Source organism: Theropithecus gelada, chromosome 14 (assembly GCF_003255815.1).
Source record: "Theropithecus gelada isolate Dixy chromosome 14, Tgel_1.0, whole genome shotgun sequence".
NCBI lineage: Eukaryota > Metazoa > Chordata > Mammalia > Primates > Cercopithecidae > Theropithecus > Theropithecus gelada.
The window spans coordinates 47,215,164-47,234,021 of NC_037682.1; the positions used below are offsets into that span (position 1 = coordinate 47,215,164).

Here is an 18,858-nt window from a genome sequence, read left to right on the forward strand (position 1 = left end):
AGGTGGGCAGATCACTTGAGGTAAGTGGGTTGAGACTAGCCTGGCCAACATGGCGAAACCCCATCTCTTTTAAAAATAGAAAAGTTAGGTGGGTGTGGTGTCGTGTGCCTATAATCTTAGCTACTCAGGAGGCTGAGGCAGGGGAAATCGCTTGAACCCCGGAGGTGGAGGTTGCAGTGAGCTGAGACCACACCACTGCACTCCAGCCTGGGAGACAGAGTGAGACTCTGTCTCAAACAAACAAACAAATAATTTATAAAATCTGATACTTTTTCACCATGGAGTTTCTTATGCAGGAATTTATCTTAGAGATATATTTGTACATGTGCAAGAGACATATGTCCAAGGTTAATAAATTCATCATTATTTGCAATATCAAAAGGTTAATAGCTGTCAAACAGCCATTTATATTGTATAAATTATGGTCCATCCATACAATGAAATACTGTGTAGCTGTAAAAAAAAAAAAAAAAAAAAAAAGCAAGCCTAATATGGAAAGACTTCCAATAAATAGTAAGCTTAAACGAAAGTACAGAATAATACATATTTGTATGAAAAAAGAGATTTTATGCCTTGAAGACCTTCACCCTTGATCTTCTGGTGTTATTCATGTCCTTGTATTCTCCCAGAATCATTACCTCCTCCCACTGGTACAGTCAAGTCTTGCTTGTTCTGTCCTTACATTCTTTAGAGAGAAGTCACAAGAGACAAGCAAACATCTCCTTTGCTAATAATGCTGATCACTTCCTACAATGTAATATCTATGTGCAATTTTTTGGGAAGACCTCCTACCAAACAGGTAAGAATGGAAAGACACAAAGAGAAGAAAGTGGAGAAAGACCTCTGTCTTCCCACACTGGATTTTGCAAATACAACTCTTCTGTGATACAGGAAACTAAAAAGAGGGAAAAGTGGCAATTAAGAAAAACTGCCAGAAAATAAATACCTTGATGACCCAATTTGGAAAACTGCTTCTGGATAAGGAAACACTATTACCCAATATGCTAATTTTTAAAATACCCAAAGAATTGAGCAAAAAGGACTTTGGCAAGGTGGGTTGTTGGATTTAAAACCGTTCTCCCATTAATGCCAAAGCCAGCAGAGATACCAACTATAGCTCCATGGCCAGAAGGTACCAGCAGCTTTGCTTTTACTGAAATTTCAACTGGAGAAAGGTCCACAGGTGAGGTTTCTTCCAAGGAGTTATTTCTCTTATTTGACTCTTTTGAGATCCTTTTCTCACATAATTGACAAATTTCAATTGGAGAGAAACTGTATTTTCTACCTCATTATAAGGTCAGTGCTGAGGAGAGTAGGAACTAAGGAAATGCTTCTTGATTGACTTTAGTCTGCTTTATCGGGTGACAAATTGACCACAGACCAAATAACACGTTGGAATTCTCTTATTCTTTCTAGGGATCTGGGCTGAGAATTAAGGGTTTATACTTCTTCTTAAAACCCATTTCAATCTTTCATGCAGTTGTGATTCTAATACAAACAAATGGAAACAGGGAATTAGTCTTTCAAATTCAGTCCTTTGGCTGACGCAGTGGCTCATGCCTGTAATCCTTTGGGAGGCTGAGGTGGGAAGATTGTTTGAGGCCAGGAGTTCGAGACTAGCCTGGGCCAAACATAGTGAGACCTTGTCTCTACCAAAAAAAAAAAAAAAAAAAAAAAAAAAAAAATTAGCTGAGTGTGATGGTGCACGTTTGTAGTCCTTGCTACTCAGGAGGCTGAGGTGGGAGGATCACTTGAGCCCAGAAGGTTGGGGCTGCAGTGAGCCTTAATCGTATCAGTGCACTTTAGCCTGGGCAACAGAAAAAAAAGAAAGAAAGAAAGAAAGAAAGGAAGGAAGGAACGAACGAACGAACGAAAGAAAGAAAGAAAGAAAGAAAGAAAGAAAGAAAGAAAGGAAGGAAGGAAGGAAGGAAGGAAGGAAGGAAGGAAGGAAGGAAGGAGAAAGAAAGAGAAAGAAAGAAAAAGTAAGAAAGAAAGAAAAAAAGGAAAGAAAGAAGTTCAGTCCTCAAAACATAGATCTGTGTTTTATTTACGATTCTCTGCCCCTCTCTTTCTTCCTCTTCAGCACAATGAGGCTTTTCACAGGCATTGTTTTCTGCTCCTTGGTCTTGGGAGTCACCAGTGAAAACTGGTTTTCGTTTTTCAAGGAGGCTCTCCAAGGTAAGAACTCTGGAGGACGGAGGGCACATACCCAGCATTCATTCTGAGCAGGGGCCACATACTCACTGGATATGAGTGCTCCTTAGAGAAGCCACACAGAGGTCAGAGCAGGAGTGTGGGTTTCTGTATCTGTTTCTTCTTCTAGGCTGGTCTGATTTATCACCCTCCCTTGGGGTTTCCAGACGAGCGGTTAAAGGTGCTTTGGGCCTAGCCTGTACTGTTGGTGTAGAGTGCAGAAGGATAAAGACTTCCAGGGGGTGATCTCCCACTGTGGAAATTTACAGATGGCAGATTTCTCAGGGCATGATGTTTATTTAGCTCATCCACCTCTGGGAACATACTGAGTTCACAATTATACTCCAGGATTGAGACATGCCTAGGAGAGAGTGGAATAATAGTGCTTGCACAGAGAAATCCCATCCTGTTCCCAAGCAAATAGCCAATGCTTGGGATGCAGAGCTTATGAAAATTAAGCCCTAACTTATAAATAAATAAAAAGAGCAAATTTCTACTGATTAGCCACAGGAGGGCTGAGATACGGCTGGGAAACTGACTTCTGCCATTCTGGAGGGGAAATGAATCTTACTGACTAGCTGTTAAAATGGGAAAACTTTGTTGTCAGGTTTTGCAACACTTTGAACTTCATGTGTTGTTATTAATTTTGTAGTTGAATTTTTTGTAATTTTTCAATTGAAATTTTACAAATTTTCATTTTTTCTGCATTTTGTGCTTTTAAAAATGATATTCTCTAAATAGTTTTTAAAAAGTTTTAGTAGCATGTGCTAAGTTTTTCTGCACATAGTATAAAGTATCTTTTTCCTTAAGTCATTGTGTTTCAGAATTTGTTGTATGGTTCACCAGCATTTAAATTGGCTGGGTGTGTTTGTTTAAAAAGTGCATTCCTGAGCCTCTTCTCATAGTTACTGAGTCAGAATCTTAGAATTGAATTGGGACTAGGAATAGCATTTGAAAAACTCCCCAGGTTACTTTCAGCACAATACCAATGAGAACAACTGTCTTGGGTTTTTCTGCCACCCAGTGACAGAATCTGTCAGGTGCTTGGAGAAAACTCTTGCTAGTCAATCTGGAAAACATAGAATGAACATAAAGCATGCATCAGAGAAAGGACAGTCATTATGCCATGCCAGAGATAAACTATTTGACAAAATTGCAGACACAAAATAATACATGAAGTTAGTGAGAAATATCCCTTAGAACACAGTACGTGGCCGGGCGCGGTGGCTCAAGCCTGTAATCCCAGCACTTTGGGAGGCCGAGACGGGCGGATCACGAGGTCAGGAGATCGAGACCATCCTGGCTAACACGATGAAACCCCGTCTCTACTAAAAAATACAAAAAACTAGCCGGGCGAGGTGGCGGGCGCCTGTAGTCCCAGCTACTCGGGAGGCTGAGGCAGGAGAATGGCATAAACCCGGGAGGTGGAGCTTGCAGTGAGCTGAGATCCGGCCACTGTACTCCAGCCTGGGCGACAGAGCGAGACTCCGTCTCAAAAAAAAAAAAAAAAAAAAAAAGAACACAGTACGTAAGTAACAATTAAAACTATTTATCACAGCTTTTCTTTTTTCCAAGTGAGTTGGTTTAAAGAACTCAGTAACACGTAAACCACAGCAGAACTCAAAAATATTTATTGATTGAACAACACAGGCACTGATAGACACTTTCTATAGCTCTTCCTGGCTTAGACCTGTTTCAAACATCTATTTTTCCACTAATCTTTTAAAAAACTTTAAAATGATATATAACTTACATATAGTGCACTGTATAGCTTGATGAGCTTTTTACACATACAAACATCCGTATTACACCATCAGATCAAGATGTCAAACATTTCACGCACCTTGGAAGGGTCTCTCATGCCCTCTTCCAGTTAACAACCCTCACAAAAGGTAACTCCTATTCTTACCTCTATCATTATTGATTAGTGTCCCTGTCTTTGATCTTTGAATAAAAGAAATTGTACAGAATATGTCTTTTGTATCTGGCTTTGTTTAACTCAACATTATGACATATTAATATACATGGCAACATTTGTCATGTGTATTAATGTTTTGTTCTTTTTCATTGCTGCATAGTATTCCATTGTATACTGATATCACAATTTATTTATCTATCCTATGTTATTGGATAATTAGGCTTTTTTAAGTTTTGGGCTATTATGGATAAACCTGCAATAAACATTGGTGTACGTGTACTTTGGTTTACATAAGCCCTCATTTCTGTTGTAGGTATACACTTAGGAATGGAAGTGTAGAGTCATCAGGTAGAGTCATGTCAATTTAACTTTTGTAGATACCAGTAGTTTCCCAAAATTGTACCAATTTACACTTCCATGAACAATTATGAGAGCTGGGCATGATGGCTCACACTCGTAATCCCAGTACTTTGGGAGGCTAAGGCAGGAGGATCACTTGAGGCCAGGAGTTTGAGACCAGCCTCAGCAACAAAATGAGACCGCATCTCTACCAAAAAAAAAAAAAAAAAAAAAAATTAGCTGGGTGTGTTATCAGGTGCCTGTAGTCCCAGCTGATGGGGGGATCACTTGAGCCCAGGAGGTCGAGCCTGCAGAAAGCCTTGATCACACCACTGCACTCCAGCCTGGGTCACGAAGGGAGATCCTGACTGAACAAAACAAAAACAAAATCCAAAACAATTATGAGAGTTCCAGTTGTTCCACATTTTTGCCCACAGTGTATATTGTCAGTTTAAAAAATTTTTGTCATTCTGTTGGGTGTATAGTGGTATCTTATTGTCACCACTGCCCTTCACTAATAGGAACAGGAATCCAACTTGCATCAAGTATTCCAATATGCTAGGCATTTTGTGTATGTTACTTCATTTTATCTTCTCCTTTAGTCTACCAGGGAGGTAGGTATGAATCCCCCCAATTGAAGAATGTGGAAACTGAAACTTAATTGTCGGGGCAGAGAGTTGAACATTTACATTCATACCCTTCATGATAAATCTGATTATCCAGGTCCTGTGAAGCTCTCTCAGGTCATTCCACCTCATCACGTACTGCCCATTCCCTCGGCTTTCCTGTGCCATTTATGCCCATAACAGTCAGATTTATTCAAGTCCTAGTTGTCCTCAGTCAGCTGGTAAGGATGTATTTTTCTTATGGGCTATGGTAGATGTACAGCCCCCTCCATGTCCCTTGTAATGTGTCTGGATCTTACATCTGTAGTACTATTCTCCATTGTGACATTCCTCATATGAGCGTTCCCTCTTTGTACACAGCACACACAGACCCACGTAAGATGTAGCCTAGGGCATGACAGCTGCCAACCAATTCAATTCAATGTAATGCACGGAAAAGCACCTTCCTTACAGTTACTCAGGAAAGCTGTTCACAGGAAGTAATGTTTATCTGTATGTATGATTTCAAAGGATTATTTTGTCAAGGGTCAAAATCTGGAAATCAGTGGAGAATGATCATTTCTACATTTCTCCAGTATGGCACTAGGTTCATTTTTGTCATTTTTTTTTTTCTTTCCAGGGGCTGGGGACTTGGGTAGAGCCTATTGGAATGTGTTGACATCCAGTCACCAGAATTCAAAGAGATATTTCTATGCTCAGGGAAACTATGATGCTGCCGAAAGAGGACCTGGGGGTGTCTGGGCTGCTAAACTGATCAGGTAACACAGATTCCTGGGGACTCCAGTGACAGGCCAGCAGTGCCTATCTGTCTTGAAAGTCAGGAGAACCTGTGGCTCTTTCTCCTCCTCCACATACTCCTGGGGTCTGGGTGGCTGGCAGAGCCAGAGCAAGGCTGGTGAGGACATGTCTCCTTTCACCCACAAAGGGAAAGTAAGAACCGAGGAGAGGTCTGGAAAGCACACTGTTGCAGGGGCCGGGTTCAGGGGCTCACACCTGTAGTTCCAAGTCTTTGGGAGGAAGGTGGGAGGATCTCTTGGGCCCAGGGATTTAAGAGCAGCCTGGGTAACATAGCAAGACCCTTATCTCTACAGAAAATAAAAGAAATTAGCCAGGCATGGTGGCATGCACCTGTAGTCCCAGCTACTCAGGAGGCTGAAGTGGGAGATCCCTTGAACCCAGGAGGTCGAGGCTGCAGTGACCCATGATCGAGCCACTGCCCTCCAGCCTGGGCAACAGAATGAGACCCTGTCTCCAAATAATAATAATAATAATAATAATAATAATAATAATAATAAAGGGAAAGCACTCTGTTGCACAGTGCAGAAAGTACCAGCGGACTTAGGACTTTGCCCAAGAAGATTGATAGCTTTCTTCCCCTTTCCATGAGTTTTCCGGCCTCCTCTCAGTCGTTCCTTGGGTGGGAGAAGGGGAGGGAGTTAGCAGGTGGAGCTATCTCAGGTGAGTCAAGAGATTAATCTCCTGTCTCCTTTCTTTGGGTTGCAGCAGTACCAGGGTCTATCTTCAGGGATTTTTAGACTATTATTTATTTGGAAACAGCAGCACTGTATTGGAGGACTCGAAGTCCAATGAGAAAGCTGAGGAATGGGGCCGGAGTGGCAAAGACCCTGATCGCTTCAGACCTGACGGCATGCCTAAGAACGACTGAGCTTCCTGCTCCTCTGCTCTCCGGCGACTGGGCTGTGAGCCACACACTTCTCCCCGCAGACAGGGACACAGGTTCACTGAGCTTGGTGTCCCCAGGAACTGGTATAGGGCACCTAGAGGTGTTCAATAAATGTTTGTCAAATTGAATTTGTTGATGGAAACTGGGAACATTGAGGCAGACTTTGTGGGAAGAATGGTCATCTGAGGCCATATGGAAGATAAACAGCACCATGGTAGATGAGCCTGTGACTGGGGGGCCCAAGGACTCCCAGCTGGTCTATAACTATGCAGGCTCCTCACATGACCCAAGCCAAGCTTCTCTGGTCATTTTCGGCCCCAGCTTCCCCTCCTGAGTAAGCCTAAGCAGGTAAAGCACTGACCATCATCCTGGGCTTCTGAGTGGCTGGAGTTATGGCTCTGGCACAGCCCTGGGCAGCCTTCTATCAGTCTCCTTTGTAACTCAGATGGGACTTCTACCCCCAAATCCCCACTTCTTCTTTGGGGCCTCACAGGTTATTTTGTTGCAGTTTCCAGTCGTCTCTGTATACAGACTTTATACTGCCCAATTCATTGCATCCTGTCCACTCTCTGCCTCTAGGCCTTGTCCCCCAGGGACCTCTTTCCATATCGAGAAGGTACATTGTGGGCTGAGTGCGGTGGTTCACGCCTGTAATCCCAGCACTTTGGGAGGCTGAGGCAGGAGGATCGCTTGAGCCCAGGAGTTCAAGACCAGCCTAGGCAACACAGTGAAACCTCATCTTTATTAAAAACAAACAAAAAAAAATTAGCCAGGCATGGTGGCATGTGCCTGTATTCCCAGCTACTTGGGAGACTGAGGCTAGAGTACTGCTTGAGCCCAGGAGGTCAAGGCTGCAGTGAGCTATGATCACTCCATTGTACTCCAGCCTGTATGACAGAGTGAGACCATGTCTCAATAAAAAGAAGGTACCTTGCTTAGAGAAGCCTAATCCTAGGAGTTCTGTCCTAGAAACTGCTATGTTGGACTCTGGTTTATTCATTTATTTATTTAGTTATTTATTTAGTTATTTATTTTTTGAGACAGAATCTTTCTCTCTTGCCCAGGCTGGAGTACAGTGGCACCATCTCAGCTCACTGCAAACTCTGCCTCCTGGGTTTAAGCAATTATCACACCTCAGCCTCCAGAGCAGCTGGGGCCACAGGTGCGCACCACCATGCCCGGCTAATCTTCGTATTTTTAGTAGAGACCAGGTTTTGCCATGTTGGCCAGGCTGGTGTTGAACTCCTGGCCTCACGTGATCTGCTGCCTTGGCCTCCCAAAGTGCTAGGATTACAGGCCTGAGCCCCTCTGCCTGGCCGACTCTGGCTTATCTCTTATCAACACCTGTGCTTCCTCTGACTCAATTTTTAATTTGTCCTGCTCATTTTACCTAAGGAATGACTCTCCTGTTGGTTTTCCTTATCTTTATTATCATTGGGTTTTTTTTTTTTTTTTTTTTTTTTTTTGAGACAGAGTCTCCTGTCAAGCAGGTTGGAGTGCAATGGTGCGATCTCAGCTCACTGCAACCTCCGCCTCCTGGGTTCAAGTGATTCTCTCACCTCACCCTCCTGAGCAGCTGGGATTACAGGCATGGGCCACCACACCTGGCTTTTGTGTTTTTAGTAGAGATGGGGTTTCACCATGTTGGCCGGGCTGGTCCTGAACTCATGGCCTCAGCTGGCCAAAGTTCTGAGAGTACAGGCCTGAGCCACTGCACCTGGCCAGCATCTCATTGGCTTTTCGTTCAGATAAAATTCTACTTCCTGTCCTAAAGGGGAAGTGAGATATGTAGATAAACAACACAGTTTAGTAAGAGCCTCAACAGAAGCACACACTGGTGGCAGTCCAAATTTTGCTGGGGTATGGGAAGTCAGCAAATAGTAATTAGAATAGCTGCCTTTTTAAATTGCAGTTGCAAGACTGTGCCCTATACTTTAAATATCTGATTTAAGCTGCAGAGAGGGCTTTGATGTTCTCAGCTGGATAAACTGAGTTTTAGAGAGGTATGTGTTTAGGACCTTCTCCAAGGTCACACATGTAACAGTTGCAGAGCCAGGACTACAGGCTGGTTTATCTGACTCCAGAACCTGTGATACACTGAACAGGGCCAAGAGATTCAGCAGTGGAGACCCCTTTCTTCTTCTTGGATCTCCAGCACTTGGTTTAAATGGCCAGGAGAGCCCTTATGCTTGGGGAAATGCCTGACTTGAGAACAGGTACCATATCTTGTTCATCATTGCATGCATAATGCCTAGCAGGGTCCAGGCACTCAGTAGTTGCTTTCTGAATTAGATTATCACATTGAAAACCTATACTTCAACCCACATTACTCTTCACTCTTGCACATTGTCTTCTTCTTCTTAATAGGTCAAACTTGTGGAAAGTATTGCTCATCTACACACCATTCTTCACTTCTGATCATATGTTAACCCATTCCAGACTGGTTTCTGTCCCCACAACTTCAGCAAAATAACTTTGTCACCACTGACCTCCATGCTGCCAAAAACAATGAACATCTCTCTCTTCTCATATCAGTAGCCCTGTGAGCAACATTCAATGCTGTTGCCCTCCCCTTCCTTCCTGATATATTTAGTCTCTTGGCTTCATAATACTACTCTTTCCTTTATCAGCTCTAAGTAGCATAATATTACCCTCTACCTCCATTCTCCTTTATTTCCTTTTTTTTTTTTTTTTTTTTTTTGAGATGAAGTCTCGCTCTGTCACCAGGCTGAAGTGCAGTGGCGCGATCTAGGCTCACTGCAATCTCCGTCTCCAGGGTTCAAGCGATTCTCCTGCCTCAGCCCCCCGAGTAGCTGGGATTATAGGCACACGCCACCACGCCCGGCTAATTTTTTTTTGTATTTTTATTAGAGACGGGGTTTCACCATATTGGCCACGCTGGTCTCGAACTCCTGACCTCAGGTGATCCACCCGCCTCGGCCTCCCAAAGTGCTGGTGTTACAGGCGTGAGCCACAGCGCCCGGCTCTCCTTTATTTCCTTAGCTGGGCCTTTTTTATCTCCCCAAACTCTGTGTTCTTCAGACTTGGCTCTGGGCCCCCATTCTTTATTTCTCTATGCTCTCTTTCACAGGTCTAAATAGTACTTATATGTGGATGGATTTTAAAATTATACCTCTACCTGCAAACCTCATTTCTGAGCTCCATGCTTGTACATCCAACTGGCTACTTGACATATCTACATAGCTGGCTTCCAGATATCTCAAACTTAACGTGTCCCAAAATGAACTTGAGTTTTGCCATCAGAACTCTTCACACTCCAGGCTTCTCCATTTCAGGTAATGACATGGCCATTCTCTGTGTTCCTCACACCAGATAGGGGAATGTGTTGATGCTTCCCTTCACTTTAGCCTCACATCCAATCCGCTGGCCAGTCCTGTGATTCTACTTCCAAAGTTCATCTGTAATCTATTGACTTCCTCTCATTTACACCTTCACGCTCCTGGCTACATCATTTCTCATTGGGGTACTGCGGTAGCCATCTAACTAGTCTCCCCATTTTCTTTTCTTTCTTTCTTTCTTTTTTTTTTTTTTGAGATGAAGTCTCGCTCTGTTGCCAGGCTGGAGTGCAGTGGCACAGTCTCGGCTCACTGCAACCTCTGCCTCCTGGGTTCAAGCGATTCTTGTGCCTCAGCCTCCCAAGTAGCTGGGACTACAGGCACCTGCCACCACACCCAGCTAATTTTTGTATTTTTAGTAGAGACGGAGTTTCACCATGTTGGCCAGGATGCTCTTGATCTCCTGACCTCATGATCCGCTGCCTCGGCCTCCCAAAGTGCTTGGATTACAGCTGTGAGCCACTGCGCCCAGCCTAGTTTCCCCATTTTCATACTTTGCCCCTCTCCTTCAGGTGATCATATAATTTATCATCTAAACCAAGTCACTTTCAAGAATGAAAAGGGGCATTATTGATAATTGTACCAGGATAATAGGAATAGACCAGAACTGTCCTGGGCAAAACAGGACAATTATTACATTCAGTAGAAATTGTACTTTGAATTTTGGATTTTGATCTCTTCCCCAACTAGCGATACGCTGTATGACACCCTCCTGCAACGCTGGTCAGTGGCAGTGAGCCGCAGCTTCTGTTCATCCTCAAGATCATGAGGATGAAAAACTGATACTCTGTAGTGTACTGTGTTGCCAGATGATTTTGTCCAATTGTAGGTGAATGTAAGTGTTCTAAGCATGTTTAAGGTAGGTGAGGCTAAGCTATGCTGTTTGGTAGGTTGAGTGTATTAGATGCATTTTTGACCTATAATATTTTGAATTTAGGATGAGTTATCTGGAAATAACCCCATTTGTAAGTCAATCTTATCATATCTTTCCTCTGCTTAAAATCCTTTAGAGGATTCCTACCTCACTTAGGTAAAATCCAAATCTTTATCTTGGCTTACAAAGCGCTTGTGTGATCTGTCCCTGGCCACCCCCCAGCATCATTACATGCCATACCTTCCCAAGCTCCCCACACTGGCCTTCTCTCAGTCCCACCAACAAGCCAGCCTCTTATTTGCCACAGAGCCTTTGCACATGACATTCCATCTGCCCCAGACCCTCTTCTCCTTGCTGCCCACATGGCTGGCTCTTTCTCACCTTGTGAGTCTCTCTTGAAATCCCTCCTCTGTGAGAGGTCTTCCCTGGCTGATCTACTATGGATATTCTTTACTTCTTAATCAGTTTTTAATATGTGGGATTACTTTACTGATATCTTGGCTTATTCTTGTTTGTTAGGATTTTCTTTTGGTCCATCTGTCTCCCTAGGTTATAAAATAGGTCAGAGGAGTGACCACTTTTGTCTTGTTCACCCCTAAATATCTAGTACCAACCAAAGTGCCTGACATATAATGGGGCCTCAACGAATGCTTATTGAATGAATGAATGAGTGGTTGAATTAATTTATTAATTTACTAATAAAGGAGAAGTTTTATTTTCAAAGTAGGTCAGTTTAGTTTTAGGGAACAGGAAGGTGCTAATGAAGATAAAAGGGAGACAAAGGGACTGGGAATAATAGCTGCACCAAAGTCAAGTGGAAGCAAGAGGAGATGGGATCAAATCTGCAGGTGATGCGTTAACACCAAAAGAGTAGAAATAGCTCTTGCTCTGAGAAAGGAAGGGGAGAAGGATGGGGTCAGGGAAGGTAGAATATTTGAGATGGAAGACAAGGGATCCGAGGGAGTCCAGTTGTATTTGTGTATTAGTCAGTTTTCACACTGCTATAAAGAACTACCTGAGACTGGGTAATTTATGAAGAAAAGAGTTTTAATTGACTCCCAGTTCTGCAGGCTGTACAGGAAGCATGTCTAACAGGCCTCAGGAACTTTCAATCATGGTGGAAGGTGAAGGGGAAGCAAGCACCTTCTTCATGTGGAGGCGGGGTGGGGGGTGGAGACGGGGGGAAGTACACTTTTAAGCCACTGAAGTCACTCACTATTATGAGAACAGCATGGGGGAAATCCATCCTCATGATCCAATCACCTCCCACCAGGTCCCTCTCCTAACGTTAAGTATTACAATTCAACATGAGATTTGTCTGGGGACACAGAGCCAAACCATATAAACTTGCTTTTGTTGTACACTACCGCTCCCAAGATTCATCACATTACACTGTTTTGCCCATTTACTTGTCTGTCTGTAGGGCAAGTATGTGAGAAATGAAAGGCAAAAATCATGTCTGTTTTATTGCATGTTATCATTGTATCCACAGCACCTATTACAGCTCCTGGCAAATAGTAGATGCTCAATAAACAGGTGGTGAAATAAGTGAATGAAATGGCTAAGAAATACTCTTCACAGGTTGACAGATCTGGGAGGATGGTCCAAATTTGCCTCATGGAGTGTAATAGTGGTGTGATGCTCTCACCCTAGTCTCTCCCAGGTCTCAGAGTCATTACTGAGAAGGTTCTAGATGTTTTAGTGTGACCAGAAGGGCAGGGTGGAAGGGCATGGAAAGGTGTGGAGCTTACAACCTAAAGCTACCCATTATTATATACAGATTAAAAACAATGCCGTTCTGTGGGTAATGGCATTCACAGCAACCTGGATGGGATTGGAGACCATTATTCTAAGTGAAATAACTCAGGAGTGGAAAACAGAACATGTTCTCACTCATAAGTGGGAGCTAAGCTTTGAGGATGTGAAAGCATAAGAATGATACAATGGACTTTGGAAACTCAGGGGAAAGGGTGGGAGGGGGGTGAGGAATAAAAAACTACACATTGGGTACAATGTACACTGCTCAGGTGATGGGTGCACCAAATCTCAGAAATCACCAGTAAAGAACTTTCTCATGTAACCAAACACCATCCATTCCCTCAAAACCTATTGAAATACATTAAAAAATTAGAAAAACCAATGTCATTCTACAAATGATATATATGATCCAAATGTAACGAGTTTATAGAGGATTCTCAGTTTAAGGGGCTTTTAACTCCAAGTAGCTTAGTTTTCCTAAACGCTGCTTTCATCTGTGGCCTTATAAACTCTTTTCTCTATCCTTAACAGTTAAGTCATTATAGAGTATTTAGATTATTAAAGGTCACTACAGTCCTGTTTCAAGCTCCAACATCATGTCTGTTCTAAAGCATCCTGCTCCACCATTGTCGGCTAGATTGTAGTGGGAGTGCTGGGGGGGTGAGGGTTTAGAGAACTCTTTCTCTGCTCCTCTGGCACCAGCACCTTAGAGAAGGGTGGGGATAGTCCAATTCTGAGATGCCTTTCTATCACACTTCTCAGCCTCAGGATTGGGAAGGGTAGGGATGTAAAGGAGGGGGTAATCATTTTGGCCTCACCCTAGTTTGATGTGCTTCTAACTGATGCTGATATATATTCTCTACTGATGTGGAGCTCTCCACCGAGTTGGTGGTCAGGGTTGTTCCTGATGTGAAATCCAGCCCCCTCAGATATGGGGGTGGAACTCCCCAGAGAAGAACAGCTGTATCTACGACTGGTCCTGAAAGTGGTCCTTGTTCCAAGCCCACTATCTGGGTAAGGTTTACCTTACCTGGCCCAGCCGCTGCCTTTTCCTTAACCTCAGTGGTTTTCTTAATAGACCCACCAGAATGACTGAGGATCTCTTCTCTTCCTACCCAGGGGTGCAGAGATCAGAGTTGGGTAAGAAGTCACCCCATCTTCTTTTTAGGCATATTCCACCACTACCTCTTCAGGCTCTGCTGGTCTGGGCTACTCCATCCTTCAGAAATCCCCGGATGAGAAGCAGACACCAGAATGTTCGTACACGGTGAGCTCTCAGGAACTCACCACACTTCCCTCTGCTTTGATGGGGGCACCAGAATGAGCTGGCAGTTTTTGCAGCTCAGTGTGCACCCAGCTGGGAAGGCATTTTTCTTTTCTTTGTATTTATTCATTTTTAATGTTTTAAAAATTCAACTTTTTATTTTAGAGACAGTGGGTACATGTACAGGTTGGTCTACATACATATATTGAACCCAAGTAGTAAGCATAATACCTAACAGGTAGTTTTTCAGCCCACGCTCCCCTCCCTCCTCCTCCTAGAAGTCTGCAGTATCTATTGTTCCCATGTTTATATCCATGTGTGCTCAGTGTTTAGCTCCCACATATACATAAGAACATGTGGTATTTGGTTTTCAGTTCTTGTGTTAATTCACTTAGGATATGGCTTCCAGCTGCATCCATGTTGCTGCAAAGGACATTATTTCATTCTTTTTTATGGCTGTGTAGTATTCCATAGCATGTATGTACTACATTTTCTTTATCCAGCCCACCACTCATGGGCACCTAAGTTGATTCCATGTCTTTACTATTGTGAATAGTGTGACAATGAACATATGAGTACATATATGTTTTTGGTATAATGATCTATTTTCCTTTGGGTATACACTTAGCAATGGGATTGTTGGGTCTAATGGCAGCTCTGTTTTGAGTTCTTTGAGAAATCTCCAAACTGCTTTCCACAGTGGCTGAACTAATTTACATCCCCACCAACAGTGTATAAATGTCCCCTTTTCTCTGCAGCCTCATCAGCATCTGTTGCTTTTTGACTTATTTTTATTTTATTTTATGTATTTTTTTATTTTTACTGAGACAGGGTCTCACTCTGCCATCCAAGCTGGAGTGCAGTGGTGCAATCACGGCTCACTGCAGCCTCAAACTCCCAGGCTCAGGTGATCCTCCCACCTTACCCTCCTGAGTAGCTGGGACTATAAGCATATGCCACTGCACTTTGCTACTTTTTTGTATTTTTTTTCCAGAGATGGGATTTTGCTATGTTGCCCAGGGTGGTCTTGAACTCCTGGGCTCAAGTGATCTGTCAGTCGTGGCTTCTCAAAGTGCTAGGATTATAGGCATGAGCCATCATGCCTGGCCTGACTTTTTAATAATTGCCTCTGGCTGGTGTGAGATGGTATCACATTGTTGTTTTGATTTGCATTTTTCTGATGATTAGTGATGTGGAACATTTTTTTTGGTATGTTTTTTGGCCACTTGTATGTCTTTTTTTTTGAGAAATATCTGTTCATGTCCTTTGCATATTTGGTTTTTGCTTGTTGATTTGTTTAAGTTATTTATAGGTTCTGGATATTAGATCTTTATTGGATGCATAATCTGTGAATATTTTCTCCCATTCTGTATATTGTCTGTTTACTTTGTTGATAGTTTCAAAGAAAATGAAATACCTGGGAATACAGCTAACCAAGGAGGTGAACAATCTCTGCAAGGAGAACTACAAAGCACTACTGAAAGAAATGAGAGATGACACAAATAAATAGAAAAACATTCCATATTCGTGGATTAGAGGAATCAATATTGTTAATATGGCCATACTGCCCAAAGCAATGTACAGATTCAATGGTATTCCTATCAAACTACCAATGCCATTCTTCACAGAATTAGAAGAAACTATTCTAAAATTCATATGGAAGAAAAAAAGAGCCAAAATAGCTAAAACAATCCTAGGCAAAAAGAACAAAAGCTGCAGGCACCACATTACCCAACTTCAAACTATACTATAAGGTTATAGTAACCAAAACAGCATGGTACTGGTACAAAAACAGACACATAAAGCAATGGAGCAGATTAGAAAACTCAAAAATAAAGCTGCACACCTATAACCATGTGATCATCAGCAAGGCTGACATAAATAAGCGATGGGGAAAAGACTCCCTATTCAATAAATGGTGCTGGAATAACTGGCTAGCCATATGTGGAAGATTGAAACTAGACCCTTACTTTTCACCATATACAAAAATTAACAAGAAGAATTAAACAGGTCAGGTGTGGTGGCTCATGCCTGTAATCCCAGCACTTTAGGAGTCAGGCAGATTGCTTGACCTCAGGAGTTCAGCCTGGGCAACATGGCCAAACCCGTTTCTACTGAAAATACAAAAAAGTAAGCAGGTGTGGTGGTGTATGCCTGTAGTCCCAGCTACTCAGGAGGCTGAGGCAGAAGAATCGCTTGTACCTGGGAGGCGGAGGTTGCAGTGAGCCGAGATCGAGCCACTGCACTCCAGCCTGGACGATGGAGTGAGACTCTGTCTCAAAAAAAAAAAAAAAAAAAAAAAAAGAAAAGAAAAGAAAAAAAAAAGGATGGAGTAAAGATTTAAATGTAAGACTCACACAATAAAATTCCTAGAAGAAAACCTAGGAAATACCCTTCTTGACATTGGCCTTTGCAAAGAATTTTTGGCTGAGTCCCCAAAGACAATTGCAACAAAAACAAAAATTGACGGGTGGGACCTAATTAAACTAAAGAGCTTCTACACAGCATTCTTATTTTCCTCTATGAACCCCAAATCTGTATGGAGAAATCATCAGTCTCCACAAACACTGTACTCCCCATGGACTGACAACCCTGCTCTCTCTCTCATTCTTTTCCTCAGTCTTCTCTTTATATGAACCAGAGGGTGCAATAGGGATGAGGAGGTGGTTGGTTGCTGAAGGCCTACACCGCTACCTCTTCATAAGCCTTGGGGGCCTATGAGATCTGGCCTTGCTTCTTGGATGCTCTCTCTACAACATGGGGTACTTGGAGCCTCTTTGGTCTCAGCTGTGGTCAGAGGGAAAAAAATATTACTCAACAACTTGTTTTCCAAACTTGGGTCAAAAGCAGCCCTCTTGCAATCCTCTAACTTACTAGGTTCACTTTTTTAAATCTCTAATTGTGGGAAAAAATCCAGGTCCATTCTCAGAGAACAGTGTGCTTTATTTACCCACAAATTCATTATTTATAGAGTCTTGTCAAAGCACATTGTTTAAAACATATTTGCAAAAACTCTAGCCAATGACCTACTTGCACCTTTTTTGAAATGACTGAGGGAATTTACGGTAACTCCAGGCTGGGCTCCATGTGCCTTGCTCCCGCAGGATCTGACCTGGGGCGAGTGCGCAATGCACTGTGGTCTTTGTTTACTCCTGTGCGGGGTTAGACTTAGTACTCTCCAAATAGTGCCATACTTCTCTGTAACACAAAGTCCTCAATCTATTTACCTTTTTGGTAAAGATGCTTGCAAAATTCATTCGTCCGTTTGTTTGTTTATTTATTTAACATGTATTTAATGAACTCCTAGTATTGGCGGGAACTCTTCTAGACCCTGGGAATACAGTAGAGAATAAGACAGAGAAGACTAGTGCTCTCATGGAGCTGATGTTTCACTGGAAGTGTTATTATCAAGCTAGTAAGTATTTAAGATCATTGTATTACATTATATTGTACATGCATTTGTATATATGCTATACTGCTGCCAAGTTTAGATTGCAGCTGTATAGCATTTGGTTAATAATACCAACACTTAATCCTATCAGACCAGATTTGAATTTCAGCTTTGTCATTGACTGTGTGGTAGCTAAGGGCATGACATGAAAACATGCTTATGTTAAATTGCCAGATGAAAACACAGACTACAAAATGATAGATATTGTATCACTTGGTGTTTATGTATTCATATATCTATATACACTTAGGAAATAGATTAGAGGCCAAGTATGAAGGTTCTACAGTGGTTCTCCTCACCCCTCCCCAATCTTGGCTGATGAAATTAGTATTGCTTTTTATTTTTATCCTTATACTTATTTTGTATTTTTCAAGTTTCCATCAGTGAACATGTCCGCTTAACTAAGACTCATTCAGCTGAACTATGTCACGGGCACCTTCCTAGGTACTGAACATCCGTAGTGAAAAACCCAACTACACTGTTCCTGTCCTGATTGGGATTCCAGTGTTCAGATAAGAACAAATAACAAATATTTTATTTATAATATAGTTTAGAGTTTATAGTCCTCTCTCTTTCTCTTTCTTTCTCTCTCTCTCTCTCCTTATATGGACTAGAAGGTGCAAAGGGAATGAGGAAGTGGTTGGTTGCTGAAGCCAATTCTGTACACAAACACAACACACATACACACCACACACACACACAACACACATACACACCACACACACACCACACACATACACCACACAGACACACACACCATGCACAACACACATACACACCACACACACAACACACATACACCACACACACACATAACACAACACACACACACAACACAACACACACACATCACACAGACACACACACCATGCACAACACACATACACACCACACATACACCACACAGACACACCATGCACAACACACATACAACACACACACAACACACATACACACAACACACACACACGACACACATACACCACACAGACACACATACCATGCACAACACACGTACACACCACACACACACAACATACATACACCACACAGACACACGCACCATGCACAACACACATACACACCACACACACACCACACACATACACCAGACACACACACCATGCACAACACACATACACACACCACACACACATATCACACACATACACCACTCACATACACATACACCCCATATACTCCACATGCACAGCACATACACACACCACACCCCCCAACACCCCTCCCACACACCACACACACACACACCACACATACACCACACACATACACACCCCACACACACCACACATACACACACACACCCCACAGCAATACATATGCAAACACATAGGTACACATAATGCATACAAATTAATAAAGATTACAATAAAA

General features: G+C 42.6%; 1 protein-coding gene across 3 annotated transcripts; it reads left to right on the forward strand.

Moving 5' to 3' along the window:
* The first annotated feature begins 993 nt into the window (after positions 1-993).
* On the forward strand, positions 994-18,409 carry LOC112606242 (serum amyloid A-4 protein). 3 transcript variants are annotated; one of them, XR_003115617.1, is made up of 5 exons: positions 1,063-1,183; positions 2,084-2,178; positions 5,696-5,834; positions 6,580-6,882; positions 18,272-18,301. XR_003115617.1 is itself a non-coding variant. In XM_025356441.1 (4 exons), the coding sequence occupies exons 2-4, from the start codon at positions 2,088-2,090 to the stop codon at positions 6,740-6,742; spliced, it is 393 nt and encodes a 130-aa protein (XP_025212226.1). In that variant the 5' UTR covers positions 994-1,183; positions 2,084-2,087; the 3' UTR covers positions 6,743-6,888. The 3 variants fall into 3 exon arrangements, 1 of the variants encoding a protein (XP_025212226.1); XR_003115618.1 differs by lacking the exon at positions 18,272-18,301 and adding an exon at positions 18,377-18,409 and having other exon boundaries at positions 1,092-1,183; XM_025356441.1 differs by lacking the exon at positions 18,272-18,301 and having other exon boundaries at positions 994-1,183; positions 6,580-6,888.
* Positions 18,410-18,858: the final 449 nt, after the last annotated feature.